Source organism: Rhipicephalus microplus, chromosome 6 (assembly GCF_043290135.1).
Source record: "Rhipicephalus microplus isolate Deutch F79 chromosome 6, USDA_Rmic, whole genome shotgun sequence".
NCBI lineage: Eukaryota > Metazoa > Arthropoda > Arachnida > Ixodida > Ixodidae > Rhipicephalus > Rhipicephalus microplus.
This window is the reverse complement of record NC_134705.1, coordinates 85,740,361-85,755,806: the sequence shown is the minus strand read 5'-3', so window position 1 is coordinate 85,755,806 and position 15,446 is coordinate 85,740,361. Positions and strand designations below refer to the sequence as shown.

General features: G+C 55.3%; 1 protein-coding gene and 3 non-coding genes across 7 annotated transcripts in view; all 4 read right to left on the bottom strand.

Annotated features, from left to right (window-relative positions):
* Nucleotides 1-1,965: 1,965 nt before the first annotated feature.
* LOC119168652 (uncharacterized) overlaps nucleotides 1,966-15,446 on the bottom strand; it is a 293,472-nt gene continuing 279,991 nt past the window's right edge. For all 4 annotated transcript variants that reach the window (XM_075866130.1, XM_075866128.1, XM_075866132.1 and 1 more), the window contains exon 3: nucleotides 1,966-3,842. In XM_075866130.1, the coding sequence (XP_075722245.1) occupies nucleotides 2,096-3,505 (1,410 nt within the window). In that variant the 5' untranslated portion in view covers nucleotides 3,506-3,842 and the 3' untranslated portion in view covers nucleotides 1,966-2,095. The remainder of the gene's footprint in view (nucleotides 3,843-15,446) is intronic.
* LOC142766320 (U2 spliceosomal RNA) lies at nucleotides 6,238-6,421 on the bottom strand. The gene has a single exon (XR_012884492.1). It is a non-coding gene; the product is annotated as a U2 spliceosomal RNA (small nuclear RNA).
* On the bottom strand, nucleotides 9,037-9,220 carry LOC142766319 (U2 spliceosomal RNA). Its single transcript, XR_012884491.1, has one exon. It is a non-coding gene; the product is annotated as a U2 spliceosomal RNA (small nuclear RNA).
* On the bottom strand, nucleotides 11,836-12,025 carry LOC142766302 (U2 spliceosomal RNA). The gene has a single exon (XR_012884481.1). It is a non-coding gene; the product is annotated as a U2 spliceosomal RNA (small nuclear RNA).

The following is a 15,446-nucleotide window of genomic DNA, read 5'->3' as shown; positions in this document are numbered from 1 at the left end:
TCACGATGGCTAGGAGTGGTGCTGCCAAAGTTTCAAAGAAGGTGACATAAAAACCGGCGGTGAGGCCGTCCGTCCCTGGGGCCGACTGCGGCGACATGGACGCGACGGCGGCTTTCAGTTCGGACTTTGTCGCAGGGCCGCACAACGTTAGGCATTCGTCTTCTTCGAGATGTTGTAAGCTCTTGCATAACTCCCTCATGAGAAGCGGTGTTGGATGGGTCGTGTCAGGATTCGGCTCACGGAAAGCCGAGCTGAAGTAGTCGTGGAACGTAGCCACGATCTCGGCCGGGTCCTCAGTGAGGGAGCCATCAAGGCATTTCACCTGCGCGATCTTGGTGGAGCCGTTGCCACAGACGTCTTTTAAGTAGGGCTCCCTCGGGTCTTCTGAGGCAGCCTGGATGTTTCTGCGGTTTCCAAGGGAGACTCTGAGCAGCCGGTTGTGTTGTTTTTTTAAAGCGTCAAGGTAGTCCCGGGTGCAGCAGGTGAGGGTGTCGGCGCTTTGGACAATGCGCATTCTGCGCAGAATTTCGTTGATTCTGGCTGTGTTGCGCCTTTGCCTCTGCCTTCCCTCCTCTTGGAGGAGCGTTTTCCAGGACTCCTTCAGGTCATCCCAGGCTTCCGGAGTGATGCGAGGTGTGGCTTTGATTGATTGCTCAATCAAGAGCTGAATATTCGGGGTGCAATCTGGGTCGTTTAGTAATGCAGGGTCGAGGCGCCAGGACGCGTCACTTGGTCTGCGGCCGGGTGTCCCTCTGACGGCAGTGACAAGTGGGGCGTGGTCAGACGCGTTCTTTAAAGGGGTTGGTAATACGAGTACAACGCACGATGTGACCGCCGGGAGGAGGAAGTCAGGTATGTAAGCTCGGTCTAGGCGGCTGGCGGTGGTTCGTGAATATCGGGTCGGGCCGAAGTCGGTGTCGTGCAGGTGCACCCAGGCGTCCGTGAGGCGTAAGTGGCGGAGGGTCCTTACCAGCTCTTTGGCATGGTATGTAGAGCGTCCGCGCCCCGGGCCCCGAACGTCACGCATCGAGTCGACTACACAGTTGAAGTCGCCCAATATAACATATGGGACAGGATCCGTCAAAATGTCGTGAAGTTCCCGGAAGTACGTGTTGGTGTCGGACCTCGTTACGGGGGCGTACACATTCACGAACCGGAACCTTCGGCCATCTATGTAAATATCCAAGAGCAATGTGCGCCCGTCAGCCCCGAAAACGCAGTGAGACCTATGGCGGTATCTACCCGTGACAAAAACAACACCAACTCCGCAGGAGCGGGCGGCCGTCAATGAGAAGAAGCCTTCGACGCGGCAGTTGCGCTGGAATTGGGCTACGTCAAGTGGGGACCGGAAGTTGGTTTCCTGTAGAAAGAGAAGGTCTATGTCCTCATCTCGAGCGAAGGCCACCACCTGTCTTTGCTTCGTCCCATCGCGGAACCCGCGGATGTTCCAAGTTGCAAATCGAAGCGAAGTCATCGCCTAATGCGATAAAACGGGCGTCAAAGGAGGAAGGAGCGGGAAAGAGAGCGGGCGCCGGCCGGCGCGCTGGCGAGGAGGGTTCCCGAGCAGGGAGGGAGGAGGAAGGGGGAAGTAATGGAGCAGGGAGAGAGGAGGCGGCGCAATGCGGATTCGCTCGCAGGATTTCAAGCTGGACGGTTGTGCCCTCGCGATCTCCGACTTCAGCGTAGCTCCCGCCGACTGGTTCGCCCTCCGCGGTCTCCTGATGCCGTGTAGCTCTCGCATTGTGGCACCCCGCCCTTGGACTGCTTCGACCGGATCCCCACTTTCCTATCTCCTTCTTTTTCCTCTCGTTGGCTGTCTTCTTCTGCTTCTACTTTCCTTCTATCCTTTTTATCCCTCCTTCACCCCACCCCTATAAGGCACTGCGCCGTGTCGCCTGAAGGCAGACAGAAATTAGGTGCCTTTTTCCTCTTCATTGTAACCACTACCACCACTACCACCGGCGCAATGCGGCCGGCGAGGGTACGGTTAGGGCGAGCTTAATGTTGGAATGCGGCGCGTTTGGGCACGAGGGGGGTCCCCTCTGCCCGCGCCGGCTGACTCGAGCTTCTTGGCATTGCGTGCAGCAGAGTGTCACTATACGGGCCGTCGCCGCCCTCTCTCCCTGCTAGCAGCCCTCTCGCGCTCAACTTGCATATCGTCAGCGTCTTGCTGCCTTCGCGAGCGCGCGCGGGTTCGCTGCTCGCGGCCAGGTGCCGGTTGGCTTGCTGTGGTGTCGGGTTTGCGGCCCGGGCGAAGTGCCGGGGGGGCGGCAGTGGAGGCCGGAGCAGTCGCGTCGTCGCCATGCTCACTGGGCAGGGAGTAAGAGCCGCGACTCATTATGGGCGCGTCATCCGGGGCGGCGTCTTGCGAGCCATGTTCCAGATCGCGGGTGGTCACTGGTGCTAACAGGTTGGCCGGTGCCTTTGAGACTGAGGGGGGCGCTTCACCCGGCTTGTTTATCTTGGCGCCTCCTTTAAAGGCAGTAGGCGAACTTTGGCTGTCCTCTTGGTCTTGTAGGGAGGTGGGGGGTGATGTGGGTGACGATTGCACCGAGAGCGACTCAGAGTCACTCTGCTCCGTTCCCGCCGACCGGGTGCTGGCGTCGTCAGCCCTCCCGAGCCCCTCCTCCTCAGTCACACACGAGGCCTCCGTGCTGCTACCTGTTGGCTGGCCTGCGCTGGTCTCGGAGCCACCGGAGTGGAGCCCCTTCTCTGACATACGGCCCGCGGTTCTTGGTGTTAGAACCTGTAGGCGGGGGGAACCAAAGGCCCCGGATGAGGGGGGGCCGCTTAGGTGGCTGGCAGACGGGGCAGGACCTGACAGTCGGGGGAAGCCACGCGCGATTGACGCGTATGAGCGCTGGCGGAAGCACTCTTTTGTCCCATGGTGGCCGCCGCATCGTTTGCACTCCTCGGCGCATCCTTCTGTCTCGTGTCCGAAGGCTCCGCAACGCTTGCAATATGATGCCGAGCACGCGGAGGCCATGTGCCCGACTTCGCTGCACCGTGCGCACACTCGGCGCATCCCGCGATATTCAAACATTACGCGGTGGCCCGCGATAGTCATGAAATTCGGCACTGGGCGACGCATTTCAATTTTAATGACACGAACCCCGTTAAGTTTGGTTTGGCGCGTGGCTACCGTGGTGAATGTGATGCCCTTCACTTTACCGAACTGGCTGAGGGCGTTACAGAGTGTCTCGTCTGACAAGTAGGCCGGGTACCGGTAAGCATTTACAAATGTAACAGGCGCCCCTACTGCTTCAACAGGTACTTTAACCCCGTTAACTTGGAAGCCCTCAGATACCATTAATTTTGTTGCTTGGCTGGAATTCCGGGTGCATACTAAGAATTTGGCACCCCCCATATGTTGGAGCACAAAAACACTGTCCTCTCCCGCCGTTAATTCAACCGCGTCAATCAGGTCATCGATCGAAACATCTCCCTCTGGTGCGTTAAACATAAAGCAATTCTCCCTCACCGGGAGGTCTGGTGTTGGCGCCATTCTGGTTGCCGCTGGCCGCCAGGAGAGCGTGACTGGTTACAAGACTGGTGTCGTGCAGTCTAGCTGCACTCTGGTAGGACGCGGCTCAGCCGAGGCGGGCGCCGCTCAGGACTTGGGTGTGCCAGGTGGGCCGCAGGGGGGGGGGCCGGGACGGGGGGCGCTGTCCGGGTCCAAGCGGCTGCAGGCATCAGGGGGCACCAGGCGGGAGCCGGGAACCCAGGAGCGGCAGGCGCGCGCAGAGCGGAGCGGCGCTGCCACGGGGCGCCTTCTTTCTTCGGTCTTGGGGGGGAAGCCGGGGGCCTACGTCAGCGTGACGTGACCCCAGGTCTCGCAGATACTACACAAAGAGAATTTTATTGATCTCTTGACAATAAAATTGATCTTAGCCAAAAGGCCGAGAAGCGATGCAATTCATTAGCACGTAATTAAAATCCATTCTTTCACACCTCGTACTTAGTTCTGGCCAAAAGCCGGGCAAACAGTAGCAAAGCAATTCCGACGTCCACCCATGCACAACCAGCATTGTGCACCGACAGCGGCAGCGCTGGCTTCACGGCATTGCTTTTATCCCCAGTCCGCTTGAAGTTTCTAGTTTCGCTTACAAACATGTTAAAACTGAAACCTTCTTTTTCCCAGAGGTCGAAGCCACGCGTGCTTGCTTGCATGCGTACTCTCTATGCGCCCATGACGTCACACCAAATGCTTGCCGGCGAACATTATCAGGCATGTCGCGAGGGATGCTACAGCACTTGTTTTAAAAACTGATGCATAGTGTACATGTCCAACTCGAGCACCAAAGTCTGGAAGGAAAAAAAAATGACTGTGCAAAATGTGAATACGTCACCCATCCAACATGGCTTCTACGCCGGCTGCCCAAGCAACGCCTCTGCAACGACGCCCACAATCATCGGCAAAAAGTTGGTGCCTTAGGCTGCTTCAGCACGCTCAACATATGCCTTGCAAGTTCCGACGTGGCGGAACACCGCACCGAGGTCGACGAAGGTCCTGCCGTGAAAGGCAGACCCGGGAATGCGTGCGAAACGTCTACAGCGTGGGTTGTGAAGCCGGTGAATGAAGGATCATGTGGCAGAGGGTGACGGAACGTGAGTGTGCGACTTGCCGCTGCGATGTCGTTCAAGCGTTCAACGGGCCGGCAGGTTCTGTCTGTCGTGGTCGAAAACGTCCGAGTTTTGCTGATTCCGAGGGGTAGGAGTGCTATGGTGGCGTGTACGAGGCGCTGGTGCGGCGCTCCGTCGATCGTGCCGGACGGACATGAGGCGGCCGAAGGCGGTCGTCAAGTGGTCGCGGAAATCAGTGGAGAAGTACTCGCCTGCGCTTTTCGTCGAAGACTCGCGACAGACGGTCTTCGGGAGACACGGGTGGTTGCACAAATGCGACCGTGCGTCAACGTGCAGCCATATTCGTGGATTATTTCGCCCCATTACGATAGCTTCGTCACTGCGCTCGCTGGTGTTGCTTGTTTTTTTTGACCTTCACTTGTGGCTCACACCCACTGTGGGGGATTGGCTGGTTTGTTGTTCTGCTTCTTCGACTTCTACATACTCGGCTTAGTGAAGCTGTGAGGAGTGACGAGTGGGTACGGAGGCAAAGCGCGCCCGGGGCGTGATCTCACGCGTCCTGGGGTCCACGTCGCTTCAGGTACGTGCGTGGTGCGTCCGTACGTCTAGTGCGCAATTTTCTTGGAACTTCCAGCAACTGGCAATTCCATTGAGGTGAGCGTGCGAGGATGTTCGTTGTAATTAACGAGAGCCAACGGTGGATGAGCTGGTATGAGATGGTGTTCAGAAATGAAGTGTTTGATCAACAAGGCGATGCCCGCCGTGGTGGTCTGATGGCCGTAAGGTACTCGGCTGCTGACCCGCAGGTGGTGGGATCGAATCCCGGCCGCGGCGGCTGCATTTCCCTGTGCTCAGATTAGGGTGCACGTGAAAGAACCCCAGGTGGTCGAAATTTTCCCATAATCATATGGTGGTTTTGGGACGTCAAACCCCAAAGGTCAGTGGACATAGGAAAAGCACATCGGGGCTTTGCCGCTCCACCGTACAGCAGGTGTGTGCGGAGTGGGTCCTGTGGCGTTCTTTGCGATTTTAATTTGTGATGGGGAATAGTGTAGATGCGTAGACGTGGCGAGAGCACGCGTCTTCAGGTTCAGACGCCGCGTGAAGATGTGAAATAAAAATGCCTTCGCTTGCCACTGCAAAACTGTAAACAGAAACACCAACCAAACCCCATTTTCTAGAGGCTTTTTTTATTTTTCGTTGCGAAACGGGTGAATTCGAAAAGAGGAAATAGCTTGGCACATACATACACACTTCTACACACATACATACATACACATCGCACATGCATACACATCGTATACATACTTCTAGCTTTCCTCCGAAACAGTAATGATAATTTCCTCAATAGTTTTATTAATATGAGTAGGAATGTTAAAAAAAATAAGAAACTTGAGTATGTACGTGTGAACATAACAAAATAAAAGAGACCCTCCATATATGAAATACACACGGAAACATTTATTTTCCCAGAGCAATCGTAAGTGTAAACACAGCTAGCGCACTCCCTGCACGCGAATACCGCGTCAGCCGGGGCGGCGTGCCGCCACCGTCTCGGACACTCGACGCACCCACGCCGTTTACCCCGGTATCATGGGTAAATCCGAACACTCCTTCTATCATTGAATTTATTGTCGAACTCACCCCGCAGGGGGTGAGTGGGCCGATCCCGGAGGTAGTGCAATACCGGGCCAACCCGTGGCGGAGGTGAAGCAAGCTTCAAGCACTCCGCCGCATCACAAAAATAAGTTTAATATCTTGGATCCAAATAGGATCCGTATCAGATATTAAGCTGATAAGAACAGACTTTTTATTCAATTTTTACGTACAAAAACATCATAATGGTTAGGAAAAAACTCAAAGAGAAAACGTAGTATAAGTGTATAAGTTAAAATCCGCTAACGAAAGGGTTAAAAACGGTTAGTACAAATAGGTTAAAAACGATAAAACTGTAGAGGTGTATAAGTCTAAAAACATGGAAAAATCGCAACTCTAAAAAAACTTTGGCTATATATAAAGTCACTGTACACCGATGTGGCGGCGGTAAATGTCCGTGGAAGCCGCGATCGTGTCACTGACGCACAAGCGTTTCACTTTGATCTTAGCCAAAAGGCCGAGAAGCGATGCAATTCATTAGCACGTAATTAAAATCCATTCTTTCACACCTCGTACTTAGTTCTGGCCAAAAGCCGGGCAAACAGTAGCAAAGCAATTCCGACGTCCACCCATGCACAACCAGCATTGTGCACCGACAGCGGCAGCGCTGGCTTCACGGCATTGCTTTTATCCCCAGTCCGCTTGAAGTTTCTAGTTTCGCTTACAAACATGTTAAAACTGAAACCTTCTTTTTCCCAGAGGTCGAAGCCACGCGTGCTTGCTTGCATGCGTACTCTCTATGCGCCCATGACGTCACACCAAATGCTTGCCGGCGAACATTATCAGGCATGTCGCGAGGGATGCTACAGCACTTGTTTTAAAAACTGATGCATAGTGTACATGTCCAACTCGAGCACCAAAGTCTGGAAGGAAAAAAAAAATGACTGTGCAAAATGTGAATACGTCACCCATCCAACATGGCTTCTACGCCGGCTGCCCAAGCAACGCCTCTGCAACGACGCCCACAATCATCGGCAAAAAGTTGGTGCCTTAGGCTGCTTCAGCACGCTCAACATATGCCTTGCAAGTTCCGACGTGGCGGAACACCGCACCGAGGTCGACGAAGGTCCTGCCGTGAAAGGCAGACCCGGGAATGCGTGCGAAACGTCTACCGCGTGGGTTGTGAAGCCGGTGAATGAAGGATCATGTGGCAGAGGGTGACGGAACGTGAGTGTGCGACTTGCCGCTGCGATGTCGTTCAAGCGTTCAACGGGCCGGCAGGTTCTGTCTGTCGTGGTCGAAAACGTCCGAGTTTTGCTGATTCCGAGGGGTAGGAGTGCTATGGTGGCGTGTACGAGGCGCTGGTGCGGCGCTCCGTCGATCGTGCCGGACGGACATGAGGCGGCCGAAGGCGGTCGTCAAGTGGTCGCGGAAATCAGTGGAGAAGTACTCGCCTGCGCTTTTCGTCGAAGACTCGCGACAGACGGTCTTCGGGAGACACGGGTGGTTGCACAAATGCGACCGTGCGTCAACGTGCAGCCATATTCGTGGATTATTTCGCCCCATTACGATAGCTTCGTCACTGCGCTCGCTGGTGTTGCTTGTTTTTGTTGACCTTCACTTGTGGCTCACACCCACTGTGGGGGATTGGCTGGTTTGTTGTTCTGCTTCTTCGACTTCTACATACTCGGCTTAGTGAAGCTGTGAGGAGTGACGAGTGGGTACGGAGGCAAAGCGCGCCCGGGGCGTGATCTCACGCGTCCTGGGGTCCACGTCGCTTCAGGTACGTGCGTGGTGCGTCCGTACGTCTAGTGCGCAATTTTCTTGGAACTTCCAGCAACTGGCAATTCCATTGAGGTGAGCGTGCGAGGATGTTCGTTGTAATTAACGAGAGCCAACGGTGGATGAGCTGGTATGAGATGGTGTTCAGAAATGAAGTGTTTGATCAACAAGGCGATGCCCGCCGTGGTGGTCTGATGGCCGTAAGGTACTCGGCTGCTGACCCGCAGGTGGTGGGATCGAATCCCGGCCGCGGCGGCTGCATTTCCCTGTGCTCAGATTAGGGTGCACGTGAAAGAACCCCAGGTGGTCGAAATTTTCCCATAATCATATGGTGGTTTTGGGACGTCAAACCCCAAAGGTCAGTGGACATAGGAAAAGCACATCGGGGCTTTGCCGCTCCACCGTACAGCAGGTGTGTGCGGAGTGGGTCCTGTGGCGTTCTTTGCGATTTTAATTTGTGATGGGGAATAGTGTAGATGCGTAGACGTGGCGAGAGCACGCGTCTTCAGGTTCAGACGCCGCGTGAAGATGTGAAATAAAAATGCCTTCGCTTGCCACTGCAAAACTGTAAACAGAAACACCAACCAAACCCCATTTTCTAGAGGCTTTTTTTATTTTTCGTTGCGAAACGGGTGAATTCGAAAAGCGGAAATAGCTTGGCACATACATACACACTTCTACACACATACATACATACACATCGCACATGCATACACATCGTATACACACTTCTAGCTTTCCTCCGAAACAGTAATGATAATTTCCTCAATAGTTTTATTAATATGAGTAGGAATGTTAAAAAAAATAAGAAACTTGAGTATGTACGTGTGAACATAACAAAATAAAAGAGACCCTCCATATATGAAATACACACGGAAACATTTATTTTCCCAGAGCAATCGTAAGTGTAAACACAGCTAGCTCACTCCCTGCACGCGAATACCGCGTCAGCCGGGGCGGCGTGCCGCCACCGTCTCGGACACTCGACGCACCCACGCCGTTTACCCCGGTATCATGGGTAAATCCGAACACTCCTTCTATCATTGAATTTATTGTCGAACTCACCCCGCAGGGGGTGAGTGGGCCGATCCCGGAGGTAGTGCAATACCGGGCCAACCCGTGGCGGAGGTGAAGCAAGCTTCAAGCACTCCGCCGCATCACAAAAATAAGTTTAATATCTTGGATCCAAATAGGATCCGTATCAGATATTAAGCTGATAAGAACAGACTTTTTATTCAATTTTTACGTACAAAAACATCATAATGGTTAGGAAAAAACTCAAAGAGAAAACGTAGTATAAGTGTATAAGTTAAAATCCGCTAACGAAAGGGTTAAAAACGGTTAGTACAAATAGGTTAAAAACGATAAAACTGTAGAGGTGTATAAGTCTAAAAACATGGAAAAATCGCAACTCTAAAAAAACTTTGGCTATATATAAAGTCACTGTACACCGATGTGGCGGCGGTAAATGTCCGTGGAAGCCGCGATCGTGTCACTGACGCACAAGCGTTTCACTTTGATCTTAGCCAAAAGGCCGAGAAGCGATGCAATTCATTAGCACGTAATTAAAATCCATTCTTTCACACCTCGTACTTAGTTCTGGCCAAAAGCCGGGCAAACAGTAGCAAAGCAATTCCGACGTCCACCCATGCACAACCAGCATTGTGCACCGACAGCGGCAGCGCTGGCTTCACGGCATTGCTTTTATCCCCAGTCCGCTTGAAGTTTCTAGTTTCGCTTACAAACATGTTAAAACTGAAACCTTCTTTTTCCCAGAGGTCGAAGCCACGCGTGCTTGCTTGCATGCGTACTCTCTATGCGCCCATGACGTCACACCAAATGCTTGCCGGCGAACATTATCAGGCATGTCGCGAGGGATGCTACAGCACTTGTTTTAAAAACTGATGCATAGTGTACATGTCCAACTCGAGCACCAAAGTCTGGAAGGAAAAAAAAAATGACTGTGCAAAATGTGAATACGTCACCCATCCAACATGGCTTCTACGCCGGCTGCCCAAGCAACGCCTCTGCAACGACGCCCACAATCATCGGCAAAAAGTTGGTGCCTTAGGCTGCTTCAGCACGCTCAACATATGCCTTGCAAGTTCCGACGTGGCGGAACACCGCACCGAGGTCGACGAAGGTCCTGCCGTGAAAGGCAGACCCGGGAATGCGTGCGAAACGTCTACCGCGTGGGTTGTGAAGCCGGTGAATGAAGGATCATGTGGCAGAGGGTGACGGAACGTGAGTGTGCGACTTGCCGCTGCGATGTCGTTCAAGCGTTCAACGGGCCGGCAGGTTCTGTCTGTCGTGGTCGAAAACGTCCGAGTTTTGCTGATTCCGAGGGGTAGGAGTGCTATGGTGGCGTGTACGAGGCGCTGGTGCGGCGCTCCGTCGATCGTGCCGGACGGACATGAGGCGGCCGAAGGCGGTCGTCAAGTGGTCGCGGAAATCAGTGGAGAAGTACTCGCCTGCGCTTTTCGTCGAAGACTCGCGACAGACGGTCTTCGGGAGACACGGGTGGTTGCACAAATGCGACCGTGCGTCAACGTGCAGCCATATTCGTGGATTATTTCGCCCCATTACGATAGCTTCGTCACTGCGCTCGCTGGTGTTGCTTGTTTTTGTTGACCTTCACTTGTGGCTCACACCCACTGTGGGGGATTGGCTGGTTTGTTGTTCTGCTTCTTCGACTTCTACATACTCGGCTTAGTGAAGCTGTGAGGAGTGACGAGTGGGTACGGAGGCAAAGCGCGCCCGGGGCGTGATCTCACGCGTCCTGGGGTCCACGTCGCTTCAGGTACGTGCGTGGTGCGTCCGTACGTCTAGTGCGCAATTTTCTTGGAACTTCCAGCAACTGGCAATTCCATTGAGGTGAGCGTGCGAGGATGTTCGTTGTAATTAACGAGAGCCAACGGTGGATGAGCTGGTATGAGATGGTGTTCAGAAATGAAGTGTTTGATCAACAAGGCGATGCCCGCCGTGGTGGTCTGATGGCCGTAAGGTACTCGGCTGCTGACCCGCAGGTGGTGGGATCGAATCCCGGCCGCGGCGGCTGCATTTCCCTGTGCTCAGATTAGGGTGCACGTGAAAGAACCCCAGGTGGTCGAAATTTTCCCATAATCATATGGTGGTTTTGGGACGTCAAACCCCAAAGGTCAGTGGACATAGGAAAAGCACATCGGGGCTTTGCCGCTCCACCGTACAGCAGGTGTGTGCGGAGTGGGTCCTGTGGCGTTCTTTGCGATTTTAATTTGTGATGGGGAATAGTGTAGATGCGTAGACGTGGCGAGAGCACGCGTCTTCAGGTTCAGACGCCGCGTGAAGATGTGAAATAAAAATGCCTTCGCTTGCCACTGCAAAACTGTAAACAGAAACACCAACCAAACCCCATTTTCTAGAGGCTTTTTTTATTTTTCGTTGCGAAACGGGTGAATTCGAAAAGCGGAAATAGCTTGGCACATACATACACACTTCTACACACATACATACATACACATCGCACATGCATACACATCGTATACACACTTCTAGCTTTCCTCCGAAACAGTAATGATAATTTCCTCAATAGTTTTATTAATATGAGTAGGAATGTTAAAAAAAATAAGAAACTTGAGTATGTACGTGTGAACATAACAAAATAAAAGAGACCCTCCATATATGAAATACACACGGAAACATTTATTTTCCCAGAGCAATCGTAAGTGTAAACACAGCTAGCGCACTCCCTGCACGCGAATACCGCGTCAGCCGGGGCGGCGTGCCGCCACCGTCTCGGACACTCGACGCACCCACGCCGTTTACCCCGGTATCATGGGTAAATCCGAACACTCCTTCTATCATTGAATTTATTGTCGAACTCACCCCGCAGGGGGTGAGTGGGCCGATCCCGGAGGTAGTGCAATACCGGGCCAACCCGTGGCGGAGGTGAAGCAAGCTTCAAGCACTCCGCCGCATCACAAAAATAAGTTTAATATCTTGGATCCAAATAGGATCCGTATCAGATATTAAGCTGATAAGAACAGAGTGTAAATTTTATTATGTTACTGACAATGCATGGGATGTTTGGAATTAGTCGGACGACATCGTATTGTTCCTGGACATAGCACCGGGATAGCCAGTTGGAAGTGGACGCGGATGGTGGTACCAGGGACGCCAGGGTGTTGATCATCACAGGAACCACCGGAACAGCAGCGGCTTAGTCAGGGCACCTGGCAGGTGGTGGGGATGTGGCGACGTAGACAGTGGGTCTTGTCTTGGTCATTGGTCGTCTAGCTGCGTCCATGTCCCACGTGGGCATGGTAGATGGCGCGGGACGCTGCCACCACCTCGCTCACGCAGAGTTTCTTCATGAGACGCAGGTAGCTGCGGGAGCACAGGCGCTGGAGGACGCGGTCGTTGGCCGGGTCCCAAGCGCCGAGAGCCCCGACGATGACGGCGGCCACCGTTACTCTCTGGTAGCGGCGACGCAGGTAGTCGGCGACGGGTTGGTAGCGTGCTACCTTGTCGTTTCGCGTGTTGGTAAAGGCCTCCGGTGTGTTCTCGAACGGGCAAGCCATGTCGATCACCAGGGCCTCCTCCCCGCGAACCAGGACAAGGTCAGGACGCAGTCCGGTGTCGCCGACCGGCCGGTTCTCGTACGCTGCGGTGTAGTCGCGGGTAGCGGCCGTGCGAAGGCGCGAGACCACCGCGTTGTGCCGTGCCTGAGATATGGCGCTGTGCGTCATGCAGTGGCAAAGCACGTGCGGTAGCGTCTCCCTCGCGTAGCCGCAAACCCGGCAACGCTGGTCACGGTCAGTAGGGCCCCACATGACGGCGCCATTCAGGGGTAGCAGGTTGAGGCGCGCCCGGTGGATAAACCGCCAGTCGGCGAAGTGCGTGAACGCTCCCGTGGAGATGAAACGGGAGCTCGCACGATCCGCCGAGACGCAGGCCATCACCTTTCCCTGGTTCGGTTGGTCATGGAGGGCGTTGTCCCTGACGTGGGCCAGCACATCTCGTAGCGTCCGCATTACCCTGTTCCGCTGTGTTGAGGGTAGCGTCGCGTCGCCGCAGGTGATGGTGACGTGGTCCGGCCGCAGGGACCACGAGACTTGTAGCCTTCGGGACGCCTTACGGGCCTCGGTCCACACGCTGCGCAGCTGGGTTGCCGGCCTTGAGTGGACGACCTGTCGGTCGCCAGAGAGGTACGCCTCCAACTCGAAACGGGTAGCTTCCCATCCGAGGCGGGTGGAGGCGATCTCGTAAGCGTCGGACAGGGCGAGATCCCGCAACGACTGGTCTGAAGTCGTCAGGAGCTTGAAAGCGGAGTCGATACGACAGATGTCGTATAACTCCGCTGCCACCGGTATCGCTACTGCTCCTCCGGAGGCGCTCCCGTAGACGTAGTTCGTCGAGGCGTTCACCGGTAGGTAGAGTGTTCGCTTGACCATGGGCCTGATGGCAAGGTCCAACCGGTGCCAATCTGTTTTAGTCAGGGCGCCGCACCTCATGGAGAAGTTGAGGGCGGGGAACACAAATGTCTTGAGGGCGTCGATACGCTGCCAGGGGGCTAGAAGGGACGAAAAAATTGCCGTGGCGTTGCGTATGGCGTCGTCAATGACATTGGCTCCCGCCCTCTGTGGAAGGCGGAAACCCACCGGGCGTCCGAGGTAGCGGAGCGGCTCGGAGTCGCTCAAAGCTGTTACCGGGACGCCGGAGACCCGGAACACGGTTGGCCGCATTCCGACGGGGGTGACGCCGCTGAGGTGCAAAGTCGTACACTTGCTCGGGTTGAGAGATAGCCCGAGCGGTGTTGATAGCGCCTCGACCATGTCGATGCGTTGCTGGAGAAGAGCAGGACAGTCGGCCAGGGGCGTCAGGTCGTCGGCATAGGCGAGGATGTTGTGGTCGTCGCCCGTGCCTTGGACGCCTCGAATCACAGGGTCTATGACCAGGTTGAAGAGCAACCCGCTGAGCGGGCAGCCCTGGCGTAGACCCGAGTGGATGGCGACCGGATCTGTCGTGCCCTCTGCAGCAACGATGACAGTTTGGTTGTCACGGTATAGGTCCTCGATGAGGGCGGTGAACGTATCCCCAGCACCGGAACCACGGAGGGCGTCCAGGAGGGCTCGGTGAGGCACGGACCCGTAGGCGTTTGCGAAGTCCAAAAGGGCCGCGCAAAACTCCGTGCCACCAGCTCTGGCTGCGTCCATGCGGTGCTGAAAGATGTAATTCAGTTCGAAAACGCCATCATACGGGAGGAAACCTTTCTGGCACTTTGACAAGACCTGGTGATCCATGATCCAGGCTTGTAGGCGCGACGCAAGGCACTTGGCGTATAACTTAGAGGCAGTACTGCCGAGTGCAATGGGGCGCCAGTTGCCCGGGACAGAGGGATCACCTTTCTTGTATATGAGTACCGTACGCGACGTTCGCCATGAGTCCGGGGTGCGACGGTGGTGGACGCAGGCGTTGAAAAGGGCGGAGAGGAAGCGGGCCTCCGGGTCGACGGACCTCCAGTGGTGGTACGTCAGTCTGTCAGGACCGGGAGCCGTGTTCTCCGACTTCCGGAGCCGGAGGAGAACCTCGTCCGCCGAGAAGGACGCCGTGTCGACCGGGACAGGGGCCGCGGGCCGCTGGAACAGCGCTGAGGTGTCTGCCGTGCGAGGTGACCAGGTGGAGGCCCAATGGTCCTGGATGTCTGGTATGGGGATGGTACAGGACCGTGTGGGACCCTCCATGATCAGGCGCACGGCACGTCGGCGGTTCCTGCGGTAGAGACGCTGGATCTCTGTCGCGTTGTCGGGGTTGACGTCTCGAGCAGGGCGTCCCGGTGTTACTGGAGGGAGGCGGACAGCTTCCGCAGCCAGAGCAACAGCCTGAGACCACGCCTGCTCACACGTCGCCCATGAGTCTGGTGTTGGTGCTGAACGGAGCGTGGCTCGCAAAACGCGGACCTGCTCCGCAAGCAGCATGGTGCGGTCCGGTGGCATCTTCATCGTCGGTGCTTCGACAGGAGTGTCGTGTGCACCGTCGTCGGCTTCATCTGCGCCAGTGTCTTCCAACCGCTCGGAAAGGGAAGGGGATGAGGAGGAGCGGGAATTGGTCGACAGAGGGCGGCGGTCGACGACGATGCCGGCAGCTGGGACACTCTGTTCGTCCACCGGCTCGTTGGCCGATGCGTCGTCGGAGTCGTCGGTACCGGAGACGTCGGCAAGCCCCGTGGACATCCGTGAGGAAGCCCTTGAAGCCGACGACGTGGAGCCGGGACCGGTACGGCGACGAGATGACGAGCCGGGCGTGGATGAGACCTCGCCAGTCGTGGACTGGGGACCAGGATCTGGTGGCACGGACGGTGGCGTTCTGGGACCCGAAGGCGATTGCCGAGGCGTAGAAGAGCCGGAGCCAGAAGTTGGGGAGGAGTGGCCTGGCATAGTAGACGCCTCGGAACTTGACACCGACGGAGAACCGGTTGCCGAAGTTCTGGAGGCCGACCCGGTACA